This window comes from Populus nigra, chromosome 11 (genome assembly GCF_951802175.1).
Source record: "Populus nigra chromosome 11, ddPopNigr1.1, whole genome shotgun sequence".
In the NCBI taxonomy this organism is placed as follows: Eukaryota; Viridiplantae; Streptophyta; class Magnoliopsida; order Malpighiales; family Salicaceae; genus Populus; species Populus nigra.
The window spans coordinates 1,208,702-1,229,809 of record NC_084862.1 but is presented as its reverse complement, the minus strand read 5'-3'; the positions used below and the strand labels follow the sequence as shown (position 1 = coordinate 1,229,809).

Genomic DNA, 21,108 nt, shown 5'->3' with positions numbered 1-21,108 from the left:
TTAAGTCTCACAAACTTCAGGGTCACTGGAGACTTACATGATCATTAATTTCATGGCCTATAAGATTAGTTAAGGTAGATATAAGTTGATCCAAATATTTATATTAATAATTAAAAATAATAATAAATAACAAGTAAACTTCAATATTCAAGTGACAAAAAAAGTCAATAAAAAGAAAAAAAATATTTTTAATTTGAATTCTAATGCTTGTATTTCTTAACTTCTAAGAAAGTGTAAGTTTGATTATAGATTTTAAATTGATAGATTCTTTTTCATGATTTGACTCTTGAAAATATAGTTATTCAATCATGCATCGTGTATAAAAATTTGTCCATAATTTACACACAGGAAGCAATTGATACGCAAAATACCAATGATCATTGCCTTCCATGTAACTTAAGCAAGGCGCATTTGCTTCTGTACAAACACCCAAGCAGTTCCTGCCAAGATGCATCCACTCAAAGAAAATGGCATCAATCGAAACGATGCATGTACCTCTCAGTTTTGGCATTATGAGTGAAAAGACTCACGAGAAAAAAGGCTGCTTGTCTAACTCACAGATCGCAATTCAATGTTCCATGACATCAGCTCAACAATGTCTCTCTCTCTCTCTCTCTCTCTCTCTCTATATATATATATATATATATGTATGTATGTATGTATGTATGTATGTATGTAAGAACAAAATACTCTCCCCGGCATAAGGAAGCACGTGCCCAAGTACAGAAAAGTAGCTGAACAGATGAAGCCTCGGAGACAAGAAAGGGCTAGAAGCCCAAAGATAATAGAGCGAACCCACTAGAGCTGTTCACGGACAATACTTCGGCCGATGTCCAGTCCAAATTAGATATGCTGCCCGTGTTTCGGCTGAATATAATTTTTATGTATAAAAGTAGTAGTAAAAAAAATAAATTCAAGTCGCAAGTAAAGTTAAAATTTAAATAATAATAAATAAACTAATTAAAAAACAACAAAAATAAATTATATAAATCCTATTTAGATTATCAAACAACCCAATACTGCCCTAATCCTAATAGAAAGAAAACTAGAAAAAAATTCAAAATTCAAAAAATAAAAAATATTAACTTAAAAAAAGGAGGAAAAAACAAAACAAACCCAAGTAAATCTTCTAAACATAGTTTAGTTTAAAAAAACTTGCATCTTTATTAAATCATAGATTCAGGTTCAATTAAAAAGCTTAAATGTCATTCAATTTAACTTTGTAGGATTGTTAAAAATAATATTAATAAAAAATCTTGCAAAAAAAAAGAATGAGTCTAAAATTTGACCAGAAAAAAACCCAATAAGGATAAAATTTGAAGAAAAAAAATATTACAAACTAAAAAAATTACAATTAAAAAAATTAATACCAAATTTAAAAGATTAAAAAATTATAACAGTGAGATTGAAAATTATCTCTAATATGATAAATTATTTATAAATTAAAAAATAATAAAGAAAAAAAGAAAAAAATTTATTAAAAACTAACCTAATAGAATCAATCCGACAAAAAAAAGTTTTAAATTGATCATATCCACCTTTATTAAAAAGAAAAAAGACTTTAGCTAAATTATGATAAATTATTAAATCAATTTATCAAATCAGTTTGATAGCTATGCATTAAATCTGATGAATCCTATACTTATAAATGAAATATTAGTTTTAAGTTTTATTCTAATATAAATTCTTTAAAATTATAAATTTACATGTTGATTTAAATAAATTAAATTAAAAAATATATATATAAAAAATAGAAAATCCAAATTTCCATGGACTATCTTTTATTATTTCTACTACCCAACAAACCACAACCACAAATTCTTAACAAAATGTACAAAAATCCCAATCACCCATAACAATCACGTGTCAAAACCTCACTGGTTCCCTCTAAAAATCAAAATAATCCAATTTGTTCTTACAAAAAATAACGGATAATCCTCTCTTTCAATTTCCAACCTCTCACTTTCTCTCCTTTTCTCTCGATCCAAACACACCAAAAAGAAAAGGAAAATAAAAATGCAAATCAATTTTCTCTCTTCCTTCCCTATAACTTAACAAAAAAGAAAGAAAAAGAAAAAATTTCCCGGAAAATTCACTCTCATTTTCTCTCCATCCAACCACAATGGCTGCCGTTACTTCAGTATCATTCTCTGCGATTTCCCAATCTTCGAGCGACAGAAGGGCTTTCTGTACAGCAGCGCGTAATTTAGGTTTTGAAGGCTTCCGGTTTCGGTCCAGTTTTTCGTGTCATTATGTCGGCGTTAGAGCTTCGAATTCGACTTCCCGTATGGTTATCCATTGCATGTCCACTTCTACTGGTAAAAGAAAAAATCTTAGTTGATTTTTTTAGATATTCGTCTTTCTTTTTTGTGTCTGGTTGTTGAGAAAGTGAGAGAAAATAGAAATAAAAGTCTTAGAAAGTTAGTGTAATTAAGAGGTTTAGGGTTTTATTATTTAATTTTTTTTATTATAGAATGATTTTGGCGATTCCTTTTTTTGTTTAACTTCGTGGAGGAATTAGTGTGATTTATTTATTTTATGAATAATTACAGTGAAAATTTCTATTTAGATTTTGAAAATAACTAATTTTGCTATTTGCTTAATCACAAAATTAATGATGAAGTAAGCTTTAGTATGTTTTTTCTTCAAAAATTAATGCTTCATTTGGAACTATTAATAAAGGTTTTTTTTTTTATTTTATGGAAAGGAATATCATCGAGACAGTTTGTGCGTCAGTCAGTCAAGACTAAAACTTTTATTATATTTTTTTGAGTAATAAAGCTGAGGTTTAGCATCTGAATTTTGCAATGCTGGCCAGTAGTACGGTAGAATTTGAGGTCATAGATTTATTTTTTTCGTATTCATTATTTTGTTTATGGTTTTAATTGTGTAAAGTAGTGTGTGGATTTGTTGGTACTGGTTTGTTTGATAAATTGGGTTAATTTTCAGATGTGCCACCAACGGTAGCTGATACCAAGTTGAATTTCTTGAAGGCTTATAAGAGACCGATCCCGAGTATCTATAACACGGTTCTGCAGGAGTTGATAGTGCAACAACATTTGATGAAGTATAAGAAGACTTTCCGTTATGATCCTGTGTTTGGTCTTGGTTTTGTTACTGTGTATGATCAACTCATGGAAGGGTATCCGAGTGATGAGGATCGAGAGGCCATTTTTCAGGCTTACATTAAGGCATTGGAGGAGGATCCGGAGCAATACAGGTTTGTCTTCTGAGTTTTTCTGTCTTTTTGCAGGAAATCTTTTTGTTATTTCAATTTCGTGATTTATATTTAGTTTTTGTAGAGGAATTGATGGAAGTAGCGGTTGTTAATGCTTTATGACAGTTTATCTTTACCAAGTGAATTGCATCTGAATCTGACATTTGATATTGCGTTGCATGAGGAATAAGAAAGCATCGGTTATCATTGAATATTGGTTTTTGTTCTGTATACCAAAAATCATAACAAAAAAAAATCTGTTTATTTAGACTGAGAGACTATAGTAATTGCTGGATGTTTGGAAGAATAATGTTTAGGTGGTTGTCATTGATGGTTATGAAGAAAAAAAGAAGAAAAACCTTTCTATTCTATGCACAATTTACAAGTAGTTTTCCCAAGAAAAATGCGTTATCGTCATTGTTACTTTTATATATAGATCATTTGAGTTTCTTTGACTAAGTGAAATGAAAAGGAAATATTTGCAACCATAAAGATTGATAAATAGCAGAAACTGAAACATTCGAAAAGTGTATGTAGCCAGATGCTCAGAAAAATTGGAGATTCTTAGTTCTGTTAAGATTTTCATATATTGGTGGTCAACTTTTTCTCCCTTTTTCCTTCATTACCATGCATAACAAAAAATTGAAAGAATATAATTGTTACTCCATATTTCTGCAAAATTTGAATTGCACAATTATTTTCATAGGCGCTTGATAGTTTCATTGAACAGGATCTAAAAATGCCTTTTCTATTTGACTTTAATCACCATTTGGGTTGATTAATTCTGTATGTTATGGCCTGCAGAATAGATGCAAAAAAGCTTGAAGAATGGGCTCGGGCTCAGACTCCTAGTTCATTAGTTGACTTTTCATCCAGGGAAGGAGAAATTGAGGGGACATTAAAGGACATTGCAGAAAGAGTTGCGAGTGGGAATTTCAGCTACAGCCGTTTCTTTGCTGTTGGGTTATTTCGCCTTCTTGAGCTGTCAAATGCTAGTGAACCGACAGTACTAGAAAAGGTAGGTTGTTGCATTCCTTCTCTATTGCAATCTATGTAATGTATAGAGTGCCTTACAAAGTTTTTAAATCTTTTTTTCTAGTGATTTTCATTGTTTTGAATGTGTTTTAGTTCATCAAATCCAGAAAATTTTCTGTTCCTAATAACCTGGCCCATTTTACCCTCAAATCCAAGACCAAGGATTTTCCTCTAGAGTATCTAGTTGTGGCAAGAACTTTGGAGAAGATGGATATATATCTGAGATTGCTAACGTAAGGTTAATTTTTCCTTCCTCGAGCTCAGGAACTCCATATGCTTCCTTAGTGCATAGATACAACAACCATGACATCTCACTTATGAAAGTGGAAGAATACCTATTTCTTCACAGGAGGTCTTCAATCCTGTTCCAATTCTCTTGGCAGATGGACAATTGTATCCAAAATTCATATCCCTCCATCACTTCCATTGGTAGCTTTGTTCTTCTTATTTTTTAAATTGAAGATTCAGTTCCTTGAACAAGATATGATGTATGCAGGACTTCTAATTCAAAGAGATCTTGGACTTGAGTTTTCCAAATTTAATTTAAGTGTTTAAGATTTCTAATTTGGCTAACTTCAAGACCTCAATGATTATTTTATGTATCAAAGATTTTTGCTCGATAGTTTGACATTTATCTTTAATTTTCATGCAAAAGCTTTGTTCAGCACTAAACATCAATAAAAGAAGTGTGGATCGGGACCTTGATGTATACCGGGGCCTTCTTTCTAAATTGGTTCAAGCAAGAGAGTTGCTGAAGGAGTATGTAGATAGGTAAAGATCTATCTCCCGGATAGATTTTGGCGTTCTGCTTTTTTTATTGGTCTGTTCCATCATGCGTGTGATGTTTTTTTCTAAAATGATTTTGAATTTCAGGGAAAAGAAGAAACAAGAGGAACGTGCAGAATCACAGAAGGCTAGTGAGACTGTAACAAAATGTTTGGGAGAGCCTCAATTTGTAGGACAGTAGTTCAATCAGCATAGCAGCTCTCACCTCACAGATCAAATTATATGAGGCTCCACTATCGTCACTCCTCTCTCTTTTAAGGTACACTTGAAAGACTTCACTGTTTCAGCAAACCATATGACAGCTTATGGATTTGCATTCTTAAGTCTGCTGTTTTGGATATGGTGATCAAGATACGTTTCCCCTTTGTTTCCCATGTTTATATACTTGTTTCTTCTATTTCAAACAATTTTATTTTTTATTTTTTGTACCACAAATGTTTCCTGCTATTAAATACTCCGTTGCAAATATATCTGTGTGCATCACCATATTGTCTTTGGATTGCTGTTCATCTATTAAACTTCCTTTTTGCATTAAAAGGGGAAAAAATCCACCATTTCTTGGAGATTGATGCCATCAACTGTTTGAGTAATGTTACAAGAACAAATTATTCAAAAATTTTATTTAAACACATATAGCTTATTATTTTAGAGACTCGCCAAAGATGGTATGGGATATTAATTTGTTCCACTGGTGATTAAAACACAATACAGGAACAAAACCAAAACTATGCATTAGTCTGAACTGCATCTGTTAGCTGCCAGTATGCACCCTCTTAAAATGATAGTTATCTGGAAATAACATGAACTGATTGTGAATCATTTTCCAAGTTTGATTTGCTAAAATGTTTTCAAGGTACTGCGATGGAAAGTAAACTCTTACTGTTATTATTTATTAATCGGTGAAAGATTTTTTGGTTGCAATTACAAATTTGCACATACAATTGGAACTCAATTCACGGGAAAATCAGATAAACTTTGGTTTGATTCTCTTAACAAGCCGGCCGAGAATTGACCTTATTAGATGAGACTGAATTAAACGTGATGAGATACAAGATGAACATGGAATCATGACCCGATTTTAACTGTAATTGCCTAATTGGGATGTTGATTCAAAGTATCAGCTGCAGCAATTAATCTCCGCTCCACTCCAATGTACAAAAACTTTCTCATTAATAACTTTGTCCTTTGTATCAATTATGATGATTTAGAGGGTGTTTAGGATTGATAGTCCTAGATTTCAACCTGTCTGGGAGCGGTTTATCATGTTTTTTCAAAAAAAATTAAATTTTTATAATTTTAAATTATTTTTATTGTTTTAATATATTAATATGAAAAATAATTTTTTTCAAAAATATTATTTTCAAATAATAAAAAACAATATGTTCTTTCCTTCCAAACATTTGTCTATCTGATTAAGTTTTATATTTTATTTTAAAGTGATAACATTGGAAGTGATGATCACTCAAATCCATGAGAATGTTTTTTTGCATCAAGCATGTTGTACAATATATCTAAATTTTGTTTTTCTTACTTACATTCCTTTTCTTTTCTTCCTTCCGTCTACCTTACTTTCCATCATAATATTTTTTTTTAATCTTGTTGTATTGTTTTAAATCTGATTATAAGAGAAGAAACATATTTTATTATTTAATAATATGTATTTTCTTTATATGTTCTTTAACTTATAAATATTTTAAAAAAAAACTAAAAAAGACTAGTGTTTCACGATAGAGATAAACTCATTGTACTATGGATTGAAACAATACAATGATGATTTTTCCCTTCACAACAAAAACCAATGAATCGAGATTTGTGGAAAAAATAGTCTTTTCACAAGATTTATTTGTTATTATAAAATTGATCGAGGTTAAAATAATTGTTTCATATTTTTAGTGTATAATAAAATAATTAACTTGCCCTTCAAAGCAAAATTTATTTAACCTGCATTTATGGGCTTTCTTATATATTTATTTTTTAAAATATTGCAAAATAACTAAATTACCTCATCAACAATTCTTTTATTGGCTTTAGAGGGCTTTTTTGTAAATTTTTTTTGGTTATAATCACCTTGATTTAAAGGCAATTTGATATTTAAATAAATATAAAATATTATTTAAGAGACAAAACACACTGGCACGTGTAATGTATGTGCCATTAGATAGGGGATGTCTAATGGCTAAACCGTGGCTTCCAAGGCAGTGTTAGAATAGTCTCAACGGTGCTTCCATCCCTAAGCAGTCCGTGTGGGCAACGAACCTCTAGTTTGGTGCTAGTGTTCTTTGCATTGTTTTATTTTATTTTTTTTTATTTCTATGCATGACCCTTAAAATTTTCAAAATAATTTTATTTATTTTTATATTTGGTTCATGTTATTTTGATTACTATTTGTTTTATTTGAAATAATTAATAAAATTGTTTATTTTTTTAATTTAATTCCCTTTTAATTTTTTTTAATTTGTCAAATTTGATCCAAATTTTTTTATTGCAATTTGATTTAATTGAGATAACTTTTGAAATTGATTTTTTTTTTTATGATTTTACCCTCTTTTAGTTTTGTTTTCCTATTATGTTTGATTTTCGTGCTTTTGATTACTTTTATTTTTTATTTTGTCAAATTTATAATTTTTTTTTCAATTTCATCATTCAACATTAAATTGGTTGGAAATCAAGCTTCTTAGTTAAGCCTGCGTCTAAGATTTCACTAATTACGAATTTGGGAGATTAATTTAGGTTTAGAAATTTTGCCTCGGTTTGCTTGTTTTATTTATTTATTTTTTTTAAGCTCGTGTTTTTTTAGTTTTATTCTTCAACATTTATTTAATAGAGATTGTACTCTATTATTTTTTTATAAATTTTCTTTCTCTAAGATTTTTAACTAATTTTAAAAATGACCCGAGTTATCTTAGGTCATTTTATTTCTTGTTTTTTTTGTTAAATTTAGATTTTTTAAAAGAAAATTTCATTTTAAATTAAATTAAATTTATTGATTAAATATAAAAATTAAATGTTCATTTCATGAAATTTTATTTAATTTGCTTTCCTAGTTGTTAATTTGACAATGAGTGGAATGCCTTTTGGTGTTACCGTGCAACCTTTTGTAATGACATTTGAACTATTTCAGTGAATTCTTTCTAATGCTAAGGTGATGTTCACAATAATGATTCTCCAACTGAATTTTTTTTAAAAAAAATATGATATTGATAACTTATTTTTTATAGTTCATTATTATCTTCTTTTTATTTTATTTACTGTTGATTTTTTTTAATTATACTATTATATTAACTGAAATTATTAACTCAATTAAATCAATGATCCTGATCTTAAATTTTTTTTACTTCTATAAAAACATTAATGATGCCTAAACATAATTTTTTATATTATAAAAAATTTGACCCGATTCATTCATAACATAGATCCATGATATAATATGGCATAATATAGATCACCTATCTAGTATATATACATAGCAGCACCAAATCAACCTTGCAAGTCACGAGGAATTCATTTTTTTTCATTGGGCTTCATCGCGGGATTATAAATTTGGGATCATACCACAATGATCAACCTAGAGAGAAGGTTATGGTCACATTTACGATAGGCCAAACCCACATTGAGAGGCTGAAAGATTTGGTCTCCATTCAATGCGTGAAAAATTATCCAGGGCAAGTGCATGTATCGACATTTTTGGAAGCATGTGCCTTTAATTATAAGGGTTACTTTTATCAAGTCACAAGAAAGTGTGGCAAGTGATTTATTTGATAATGGCAAGGGTTAATAACTAAGTTTTTGTGGCAGATTGTAGACACCGTCTTGAAGTTAAAATACAAGCAACATGATGCCTAGCATTATGCTATGCACCAGAAAAGAAGAGTGAGTTCCTAGGAGAAAATGGGATCATCATGGCAGCTAAAGCAATTGGTAAGAAGGTCAAGGAATTGGCAGAGAAATGGTTTTCAAATTGGAAAGAAATATCTGAACAAGGCAGGCTAGAAATCAAACCTCGATTGCCATTCTTGTTAATCTTAAAAATTAAATTTTGATCAAAATTCATAAAGAAAAAACAGAAGAATTTTAAATTTTATGTTAAGAAAATGAATTGATGCATTAGTCCTCTCATTAAAATAATTTCTTAAACAAGAGGGAAAACAATTATTAAGATTTCATGTCTAACCTGCATATCATACACCAAAACAAGAGACAATATAATTTGATCCAATGAATTTAATTAAGAGTTTCCAATTCCAGTACAAATATGATGCATAGAATAGTAAGATTTGTAACAATTTTTAAATCAAAATAATACCCTAATTATAAATCAGACTCTAGAAATACTTAACTTTATGCATTGTATCCTTGCGAAAATACTATTACAACTTTTTATATAGAAAAAAGTAGAAAATACTAATAATATTGAATAAAAAATAGTAAAACTATTCCTTTAAAGTAGAATAAAACTAGAAAAACATAATAGAAAAATAAAAATAATAAAAATAACAAAGAAACTATTTATTTTTTTCAAAAAACTCTTGTACATGTCTCCCTGAATCGGAAAAAGCAAATCCTCGAGTACATATTTTAGTTAGGAATCATCTCCCACCACAAACAACTTTTTATGTGTAGACCACCACACCATAGGTTTCTAACACCTTTGTTTGAACTTTCCCATCATAAATTTCTGACACAACATCTTTATGTGTATCGTTTTATTTTAGATCATTAACACACCGTCTTTGTGCAAGCCACTACATCATGAATCTCATCACCATAATTTCCAATAACAACAACTAATGTTGACAAAAACAACATATTAGCTCCTAAATGTTTTTTTTTAATTGAAGGAGATCTTCTCATTCTTTCCTACATGAGCACATCTTATTTTTTTGATCTTTTACAACCATGGTTATTCATCATCACATGATAACCAACTATTAGAAATTGTTAGACTCTAATACCAAATGATATGTATAAAAATAACATAATAAACAACACAAAATTTTGCCTAATAAGGTCACTGTTTAAAAATTCAAATTTAAAATTTTATTATTAAATATTTCTTTTCAAGTAATCTTTTAAAATACAAGCCAAATAAAAATATTTATACTAGTTCTAGTTTTACCTTAAAGAGGAAAAAAAATACTAATAAATAACTATAGAGTTATTATAGGATTCCCTATATAGAAAAAATAAATTTATTAAGCATAATATTTAATTCTCTAAACTAAATAGAAAAAAACAAAAAAAAATATTTTTTTCTAAAAATTAAATAGTCTCCTCATGTTGGAAAGAACTCATCATCTACTTCAATGTATTCTTTCCTTGATCTCTTGGATGTCCAATTGAAGCTCTCCAACCCTTTTTTTTTATTTACTTTATGTGTATAACAATTTTAAATATCAACTCTAGTTTTTTTATATAAAAATTTGCATTATAAAAAAAAAATTGGCAAATTATTTCTCTTTCATTGGATTTTAAAATAATAAATTGTAAACTTCAAACTTACTTCATTAACATATATTTTATTTATGTAACCCTTAAACAATTATACGTTTGTGATAATCTTAAGCTTGTAGTCCAAATGATCAACATAGTCCAAATTAACTTCTTTGGTTGTTAAGCACATTTCATATTCTCTCAGTACTCAACATTTAACTTATTAATAAGGTTACTATTAATGACATCATTATTGCTATTATTGTCATTATTTATACTATTATTATTGGAATAATTATTATCAAAATAAACATCATAAATTGATGTAAAATATCAATCAACATCTATCTCGTCATAAATGAGATCTTCATCATGATAATAAAATTGTCTTTTTTACTCTCACCTTTTAAATGGATTTTTAAAGTTGATCATGGATATGTGATCACTCTTCTCATGATTCTCAGGGTTTTCACCTCCACCAATTGACAAATCAATTATTTAATATGTCTCCACATGTTTTCTATTACTAATTCCTAAACATCTCTTTTCCAAGTGTAATCTCCTCGTCCCTCATCACATGATCACTTTATATTCTATGATCTCTTCTAGTCATAGTTATTCAACAACTAATCACCAATAATTATTGAGTTTTGATACCAACTAATGCAAACAGAAGCGAAAAATAATGAAATTTATTACAAGTCAAAACTCTCAAAGATCAAGAATACCATAATTATGGAGAAACTCTCAAAATACTTAATTTTATTTATTCATATTATCTCACTTATTAAAAAGCTATTTTAACTTTTTATATAGAAAAAACTAAAAAAAACCCTAGTAATATTGAATATGAAAAATAAAATAGAAAAACTATTCTCTTTTCTCCAAGTAGAAAAAAAATAGAAAAGGATAATAATAAAAAATAAGAAAATAAAACTTTTTAAGAAAAATATTTATTTTCTAAAGCAACTCATGCATAAAATTTCAATTTGTCTACCTTATTAAATTTTTTATTTTAGTTTTCAAGTAACCACATTATGAGTGATGATAACTCGAATACTTGATAACCTACCAAACCATGAATCGTTGAACTGTTGGCCAGAAAACAGTTCAACGATAGTTGGTCCACGCATAAGAATGATTATTTGCATTAAACATCTTAATTTGTTTTATTCTAAGATAATATATATGTGCGTTATCATAACCTCTTTAACTTATAAATATATATAACAATATACCAAATCAGCTTTGCAACTTAAACTCACCATGACGAATTCAATTATACAAATGAATTTCTCCTCATCAATACCTCAACTCTTTCCCCTCTTCACAGCTATGAGGGCTACTGTTTTGCCTTGACGGTGTTACCAATGGAGGGATCACATTAAGCAAATTAGTATGCAAGAGGGACTCAATCAACTGTTAAATTATTACAGGGACTTGAACAACTAACTGGTTATATTACAAGGATGGTACTGATTATTAACCCAATATTTCACTCTTATATGTAGTAACTCCCTCATCGTTATCTTACAAGCGTCATCTTCACAAAATATGGCTCAATCTCATTCTGTAAAAGTCATCGATCGCGTCCAAGTCTCGCCACCACCAGGCTCAGTACCCACCACCTCTCTCCCTCTCACTTTCTTCGACTTTCCATGGCTTCTTTGCCCTCCCATGGAACGCCTTTTCTTCTATGACCTTCCTTACCCTACTCTTTACTTCATGCACAACATCTTGCCTAGCCTTAAAAACTCTCTTTCCCTTGCTCTTCAACACTTTTTCCCTCTTGCCTCCAAACTTATTTGCCCACTATCACCTCATAAACCCTATATCCTCTTCAACGATGGGGACTCAATCCCATTCACAATTGTTGAGTCAACGATGGATTTTGACCAAATCATCGGAGACCAGGCTGGAGATGTGACAGAACTGCACGCTTTTGTCCCTAAGTGGCCTCCCACACGTGTGACATCAGATGGCAAACGTGTGGTGCCACTTCTTGCCTTGCAAGTAGTTGTGTTTCCAAATTCAGGTATTTGCATTGGTACCAAATTTTTCCATGTGGTAGCTGATGGGATGGCTTTTAACCATTTCATGAAATCTTGGGCGTCCATTTTTAGGTCCAGATAAAACATGGCTTGCCTTGAAAAGTCAATGCTGCCGTCTCATGACAGGTCGGGGATCAAAGACCCCTTCGAGCTTGATTCCATTTTTTCAAAGGAGTGGTGGAGTTGGGCTTCATCTCGGGATTATAAATTGGGATCAACTTAGAGCGTGTTTAGCAGTGTGGTTGCGGGTGCTTTTCAAATAACTTTTCGTATCAAAATACATGCTAACGATGTTTTTTTATTTTTTAAAAATCATTTTTGATATCAGCACATCAAAACGATCCAAAACGTACAAACCATATTAAATTTTAACAAAAAAAAAAAATTCAAATTTTTTAAAAACACTGCCGCAGCCGCGTTCCCAAACGTTGCCTTAGAGACAAGGTTAGGGTCACGTTTACGATGGGCCAAACCCACATTGAGATGCTGAAAGATCTGGTCTCCATTCAATGCATGAAAACTATCAAGGGCAAGTGCATGTATCAACGTTTGTGGTAGCATGCGCCTTTATATGGGTTAATATGATCAAGTCACAAGAGAAGGAGGCAAGTGATTTATTTCATAATGACAAGGTTTACTACTTCGTTTTTGTGGCAGATTGTAGACACCGTCTTGAAGTTAAACTACCAGCAACATATTTTGGAAACTGTCTAGCAATATGTTATGTTCCTGCAAAAAAGAGTGAGTTACTTGGAGAAAATGGGATCATCATGGCAGCTAGAGGAATTGGTAAAAAGGTCAAGGAATTGGAGAGTGGGGTTTTGGTGGGGGCAGAGAGATGGATATCAAAGTGGAAAGAAGTGTCTGAGCAAGGCAGGCTAGTTACTGTTGCTGGGTCACCTAAGTTGCGTGCTTATGAGACAGATTTTGGGTGGGGGAGGCCGAAAAAGACTGAGGTTCTCCATATATATGCTTCAGGTGGTTTCCATCTTTGTGAATGTAGATGGGGGAGGTGGGCTTGAGATTGGCTTGGCACTTCCTCAGGGTCAAATGGATGTCTTCTGTGGCATCTTTGAACAAGGTAAGCGGAATCTGATTTGAGTGTGGCTTGTTGTCTACTTAAGAAATTCGCAATAAACGGTACTTTATGTTAAGGAAATAAAGAGCAAAGCCAAGAAACGAATAAATTTATATTTGTTTACCACTTGTTCTTTATGTATATATATATTTTGTTAAAGTAAATCATAAGATCTTATTTAACTGTTTAAATTATTAAATTAAGATAATTCTTTAACATAAAATTAAAGCCTTAAAATCAAGTGGTCATAAGACCTTCTGTATTCTATATAATTCAATACAAAGCTATGCATTATGCAAGGCAGTTTTTCAAATATTTAATTTTCTTTTCAATGCTCACCAGATAGGCAATGATCTCCTTAAATCTCTTGCATTTTGTTTCTTTGGACATTTGAAGGACCAAATAGCTCAACGTTGAATAATGTTTTCTGGCTTAATTTTGGTTAAATTTATTTCAAGACGATATATATCATAAACAGATGAAAATAAACCAAAACGATAAGAGGGATCCTAGACAAAGACCGTACCATGTATGATCTGAAACATAAAGGTCTTCGTTTGCTCTGTACGTCCATGGTGCTTGTCTTCAGAATTCTTATTTACTTTGGTTGTAGTGGGTAGAAGAGAGATGCCCATTTGATATTGAGCAAAGGTGGCAAATAAATAGTATCTTGTATAGACAAAAGATGATTTCCTCGGAGAGAAGAGATGTGTTGTGTGTCTTTAAGCATACGCGTGGTGTGGGTTTAGAGAGACAAAAAATTAATAGTTTTTAGAGCAATAAAACCTTGTTTTCTAGGCCAATATATGGAAGCTGATTTAATTTTACATGAATAATGAAGGTCATGAATTTATTTAAAATATTTGGAGTTCAGCTTAATTTGGACCGAAGAATGGAAGGAACGAATTGCTGCTGCGGGCTGTGGAAAGTCTGTGTTTGCTATTATAATGCAGGAAACTTTTTTGAAAATATTTTTTATTTAAAATGTATTAAAATAAATTTTTAATGTTTTTACTTGAAGGCATTAAAATTATTAAAAATAAAAATCAGAAAATAATTAAGAAGCCATCAAACTACTGTTAGTCATCAACAGTTGAATAAATGAACCTTGTCATGGGATGAAATAATTAACTAATGATAATGTATTGAAATGAAGCTAAAGGAAATCTGTTAAGCAACTATGAGGACTACTGTTTTTCCTTGACGGTTTTAACAATGGAGGGACTATATTAAGCAAATTAGTATAGTATAGGGACTCAATCAACTATGAAATTATTAGAGGGACTAGATTAAGTAAGTGGCTATATTACAAGAATGGTACGAATGATTTCACCCCTATACAGGGTCACTCCATCTTCAGTTTCTCATCTCTTTCCTCTTCGCAAAAAATGGCTCATTCTCATCCTGTAAAAGTCATTGATCATTTCCGAGTCTCTCCACCACAAGGCTCAGTACCCACCACCTCTCTCCCTCTCACTTTCTTCGACTTTCCATGGCTTCTTTGCCGTCCCATGGAACGCCTTTTCTTCTATGAATTCCCTTACCCTACTCTTTACTTGACGAACAACATCCTTCCTATTCTTAAAAACTCTCTTTCCCTTACTCTTCAACACTTTTTCCCTCTTGCCTCCAATCTTATGTGCCCACCATCACCCCATAAACCCTATATCCTCTTCAAAGATGGTGACTCGATCCCGTTCACTGTTGTTGAGTCAATGCTGGATTTTGACCAAGTCATCGGAGACCATGCCAGAGTCGATCTTAGAGAACTGCAATGTTTTGTCCCCAGGTGGCCTCCCACACGTGTGACATCAGATGACACACGTGTAGTGCCACTTCTTGCCTTGCAAGTAGCTGTGTTTCCGAATTCAGGTATCTGCATCGGTGCCAAATTTTGCCACGTGGTAGCTGATGGGATGGCTTTTAGCCATTTCATGAAATCCTGGGCGTCCATTTTTAGGTCCAGAGAAGACAGCGCTTGCCTTGAAAAGTCAATACCGCCGTCTCATGACAGGTCAGGGATCAAAGACCCATTCCAGCTGGAGTCAATTTTTACGAAGGACTGGTGGAATTGGGCTTCATCTTGGGATTACGATTTGGGATCAACCCCTGATGATCAACTTAGAGACAAGGTTGGCGTCACATTTACGATAGGGCAAACCCACATTGAGAGGCTGAAAGATCTGGTCTCCATTCAATGCATGGAAAATTATCCAGGTCAAGTGCATGTATCGACATTTGTGGTAGCATGTGCCTTTACATGGGTTAATTTGATAAAGTCACAAGAGAAGGAGGCAAGTGATTTACTTGATAATGACAAGGTTTACTACTTCGTTTTTGTGGCAGATTGTAGACACCGTCTTGAAGTTAAACTACCAGCAACATATTTTGGAAACTGTCTAGCAATATGTTATGTTCCTGCAAAGAAGAGTGAGTTACTTGGAGAAAATGGGATCATCATGGCAGCTAGAGAAATTGGTAAGAAGGTCAAGGAATTGGAGAGTGGGGTTTTTGTGGGGGCTGAGAAATGGATATCAAAGTGGAAAGAAGTGTCTGAACAAGGCAGGCTGGTTACTGTTGCTGGGTCACCTAAGTTGCGTGCTTACGAGACAGATTTTGGGTGGGGGAGGCCGAAAAAGACTGAGGTTCCCCATATTTATGCTTCAGGCAGTTTCCATCTTTGTGAATGTAGAGATGGGGGAGGAGGAGTTGAGATTGGCTTGGCCCTTCCTCAGGGTCAAATGGATGTCTTCTCTGGCATCTTTGAACAAGGTAAGCAGAATCTGATTTGAGAATGGCTTGTTGTCTCTCCTTGTGAAATTCGCAATGTACGGTGCTTTATGTTAAGAAACTAAAGAGCGAAAACAAGAAATGAATAAATTTATTTTTGTTGACCTCGTGTGTGTTCTCGTCTCTATATGGGTTATTGGTCATTGGCTTGTTGCACTTGAGATTAATTAGCATATCTTTTAATACTATTTTTAATCATAAACTTAAAATGTGATGTGCGTGTATAGTGGTAATAAAATATACTGAATCATCTCTGTTTAATTTATTTAAAAAAATAAAAAAAAATTACCTAGTTAATTTAAACTAAATTACTAATTTAACTTAATTTTCAATAAATTTAATATTAAAAAATAACAAAAAATCAATTAGAAAAAATAACAAAAAATAATTTGAATAAATCTAAGTTAATTTGTTAAACCCTCAACTTAGATAATAAAATCATGATAAATTTATAAATAAATAAATATAAAATTTATAAAGTATTATTTTTAACAAATCTAATGCTAAACATTGAGTTTGAGAGAGAAATTTGTTTTATAAAACTAGTATATAAACAGAAAAAAAATGATAGAAATTATATAATATAATTTTTTTAAAAATTTAATGTTTAATGATAAAATTAAATAAAAAAATACAAAATACTATTTCAATTAATAATATATATATATATATATATATATATTTGATGTGGCTACTATCTTTTAATATTTTTATTAAATATATAATCATGTGTGTTGTCATTGGGAACTTTTAGCTAATATTATTAAACTTAATCAATTCCAGTGAATTATCACGGTGACTAGTCAACTTGTTCGAGCTTCTCACCAAACTTTGTGAGAGCTGATTAAGTATGGGTCAAAAGACATGTTGAGTGAACTTTAAAAGCGATTGAGTTAGCAAAATTTTGATTTGAATTTTTTTTAAAAAAAATATTATTTCGAAAACAATATGAATTTAATATTTTTATTTAAAAATATTAAAACAACAATGAATTTTATTAACTTGGTCGAACAAGGCAAAACTGCCGAACCGAACTTGGCTGTGTCATTACTTGTTTCTAGGCATGACAATATGCTCTCTCTCCTCGGTGGGTTTGATTGGGCTGCACTCAGGACTAATTATTCCATTTTGTCTATTCTTCTCTCTTCCCTTCTTCTCTCCCGGATAATGCCTTCAGTAGGCTCATGTAAGATGAAATTCGTAATTGAATTCAAGAGTTAATGGAGAATCAGGGACCAAATTAAAAGAGACAAGCTTGATTGGGATGAAATTCAGGATTGAATTGAAGAGTTAGTAAATAATCTAGGACCAAATTGATAGAAGATGAAAAAAAATCTAGCGTGTGTAGCTCAAGCACCAACAGTTGAGGAAGTATGTCACATTGGAGAGGCTCGTGCGGCTACTTTCAAGCACCGATGGAAGTATTTTTTGATGCCGTTAGAATCAGCTCAAAAGAGGTTTATTCTAAAGGTGGCGCGTGTCGATGATGTATTATTGGTATTTCTTTCCGTGATCTATTTATTTTTCCTTTCTTTTCTTGCCTTGATTTATGTGCTTGAATTCGAAAAGGGTTGTATTTGTTTCCTTAATTTTAATTTAGGCCCTCTATTTTAAATCATTTGTAAAACAAAAAATCTAAACTAAATTTTACAAAATCAAGCGCAAATTCAACGTCAAGACGTTCTTTCAAAATTTAGTTGATTTTTAATTAATTTTTATTTTGTTTTAATTTGATTTTTTATAAAATTATCATAGTCTCAAATAAAATCCCAACATTAGATTTATATCTAAATATTTATTTTTATTATCATATAATTAAGTAAAAAAAAATAAAACAAGATTATTAAACTTATTGAAATTCATTACTCATGTCACGACTTTGGTGGGTTAAACTATGATCTATGGATAGATCTAATGTATCACTGTCTTGATATATATATATATATAAATATTATTTTAAAAGTTTTTTAAATTAAACTATATTTTTACCAAATTTTCATATATTTTTTTACTCATCAAGTTAAATAAATTATTTTGAATAATTTTTAAACGATATAATTTAAATTAGTGGTTAGATAAAAAGTCAAGTAAAAAATGTCAATGTTAACTTAACTTGTTGGTCAATTCTAATAAAATTGTTAAAAATTTTCTCATAACTTTAATATTTGTATACATTAAAAATTTTCTCATAGCTTGATTTTACCTTGGTTTTTTTTTTTTTGTTGAATAAAGTTTATGGGTCTCAAATCTCAATTAGCTTTAGTTTATCCTGATTGGGTTATCATCAGATTATATGTAATTTAAAATTATTATGTTAAAGTGGGCTCCCATACATAAAAATGGCTCCACAGAACCCATTCATTAGGCTCAAACTGAAAACAACACGGGCTAACCTGGGTGCTTGAGTGTTGAAAGATCTGCTGGTAAATTGGACTTGATCTATGTAGTAGTACCAGGCCCACGTTATTTTAATTGTTTCTCTCTAGCCTAAAATCACCTGCCTCACTCTGCAAAACTCATGGAACACACAAGACCTCTTTTATCCTTTAAGAAAAGAAAACTTCACCCATATTCCATGCAGAACAGACATGCCCAGAAGTTCTATTGCATCACCATATCAACATCCATTTTGGTGGCCAGAAACACAAGTGGATCGTCCATCACCCCCGCCAAAAAAATCATCTACGTGTTATTTTGATATTCACGAGACAAATCTCTGCCACAAGCCTAGACCACGTGCCCTAGCTCATGTTCTTATAACCCAACGGACAGGATCAAAAACAAGTTTATCTTCTTAGATCATGCTATAAATTCTTTATACATTAGGGAATTTAGAGCTGAAAATTCTGTTGATGAACACAATATTTTCTATCAACTACGTACGTAGTATAAAATACGTGCATGAAGTACATAGAATAACAGTGTCTCATACTTCGCAATCCTCTATTTTTTATATGCATGCATGTGAACCGATAAAATTTAAATGATGCCTTGAGAAGATGAAACGCAAGTACAAAAACCCACCAATATTCAAAGTTTGTTGGAGCTCTTGGCGATCTCTCCACCAAGAATTTAACAACATATGTATAACTACCATATACTTAATCTTGACATAATATATTTTTACTAAGTCAACTTTGAGATGTATAATATGAACATGGACATATAGAGTAAGCCATGCACAAGCAAACCCTAGATTCTTGACAAGTAATTACTTCAACTAGTATATGTTATGTAAGCGTATCTATTAAAATTATAAGCAAAACATTATAAAAGAAACTATGGTGATGAACTGTTTCAGGAACGTTCCACAACAAGGTCATAGAATGATATCACCACCCACTTAAATGGTAAATGAACGAACGATCACATAATATATATATATATATATATATATATATATATCTTGCAATCTTTCGAAATTAATTGAGTTAATGTCATGCAGACAGCAAACAGGGGGACAAGAGGCTAAATAAGAATTTTCTTTTAGGACTAAATAATTAAGATCGTGGTTTGTATAATTAATTTCTTTCAATATATTGTATTAGCTGCTAAGCACACATGTATAACATTCCTAATACGATGTTATCTCTACTAATAATCGCTAATGACATGGCTTGGGAACTCACTTGATTTACATTTTCTTTTTAATTGTAAGATTCATCATACCTAAATATCCTTACTAATTAAACTAATTTGTTGCTAATAAGTTGTAACTCAACTTGAAATATTAGTGTTCCACTTCTTCCTGTTCTTAAAAGGGTTTGAATTCTAAATATTAATTATCTTTATAATCTAAAAATAATAATAATAAAGTAAAGAACTAACTAAACTAACTTGTTCCTCAAGATCAAATGGATTGAAGGCCTTTCCAAGGAGTAAGAATATAAGGAAAGTGGACAAGTAAAGGAAGCAAGGTTTCTGGGAACAATAATAATAATGACCTAGGGCAAACCAAAGCTAGATGTAATATAATAATATTTGACCATTGCCTCTGATTGTTAGCTAGAGGGTGGATGAAATTAACACCAGATTTTCAATGACTTTGATGAATTTGCTTCCAGAGATAAAGCAAACATGTAATCTTTAGACTGCCTCGAGACAATTGTCAAAGTGAGAGAGCTACAGGCTCATAGAGAAGAGAATGTTGACTTTATTGTGGGAGTTAGAAAGGAGACCTGTAACATTATGCTACGTGGCTGGATTCTGGTGGCCTGTTTAGATTGTTTCCGGTTGGAAAATTTTGGGCCTCTTATTCAAACACACCTGTAAAGGATAGTGGTAAAGCAGGAAACAACATGTTAAAATATTATCTCGAGGAGAAGAAGGAGCTCATGAGGCTTTGATAAAATAGAAAGGTGGTAAAAACTAATTCCTATATATATATATTATTGGTACGTGTTGATGGATGGCAGGGGCATGGAAAATTAGTATTCAATACATAAATATATATTGTCAAAAACTTTTATATTTTAGCAAAAAATTATTTCATTTGAAAAAACTTAGATTATTAAATATAATTTATATTATTAAATGAAGAGTTAAAGTTCTATATTCGATGGGTTTATTTTTCTTGGCCAAAAGAGGATTGTGCTGAAATGCTGATAGCAGCTAACGTAGGAAGGCCTCTGTTAATGGGCAAATGATTTTCAAAAAATGATAGAAAGCAGCAATGCAACAGTGGAAAGTTTTCTTCTATCGTGTCTAACTACTCTACCTTC

At 31.2% G+C, this 21,108-nt stretch overlaps 2 protein-coding genes and 1 pseudogene across 3 annotated transcripts; all 3 read left to right on the top strand.

Moving 5' to 3' along the window:
* The first annotated feature begins 1,925 nt into the window (after positions 1–1,925).
* Positions 1,926–5,506, top strand: LOC133668720 (protein THYLAKOID FORMATION1, chloroplastic-like). The gene is made up of 5 exons (XM_062088666.1): positions 1,926–2,318; positions 2,950–3,220; positions 4,022–4,235; positions 4,908–5,023; positions 5,126–5,506. Exons 1-5 carry the CDS (start codon positions 2,123–2,125, stop codon positions 5,217–5,219), a joined length of 891 nt encoding a protein of 296 aa, XP_061944650.1. The 5' UTR covers positions 1,926–2,122; the 3' UTR covers positions 5,220–5,506.
* Positions 5,507–12,022: 6,516 nt separating this feature from the next.
* LOC133668259 (coumaroyl-CoA:anthocyanidin 3-O-glucoside-6''-O-coumaroyltransferase 1-like) lies at positions 12,023–13,620 on the top strand (annotated as a pseudogene).
* Positions 13,621–13,640: 20 nt separating this feature from the next.
* LOC133668258 (coumaroyl-CoA:anthocyanidin 3-O-glucoside-6''-O-coumaroyltransferase 1-like) lies at positions 13,641–16,491 on the top strand. Of its 2 annotated transcripts, XM_062088032.1 has the most exons (2): positions 13,641–15,814; positions 15,944–16,491. In XM_062088032.1, the coding sequence occupies exons 1-2, from the start codon at positions 14,986–14,988 to the stop codon at positions 16,387–16,389; spliced, it is 1,275 nt and encodes a 424-aa protein (XP_061944016.1). In that variant the 5' UTR covers positions 13,641–14,985; the 3' UTR covers positions 16,390–16,491. The 2 variants fall into 2 exon arrangements, with proteins under 2 accessions (XP_061944016.1, XP_061944015.1); XM_062088031.1 differs by having other exon boundaries at positions 13,644–16,491.
* Positions 16,492–21,108: the final 4,617 nt, after the last annotated feature.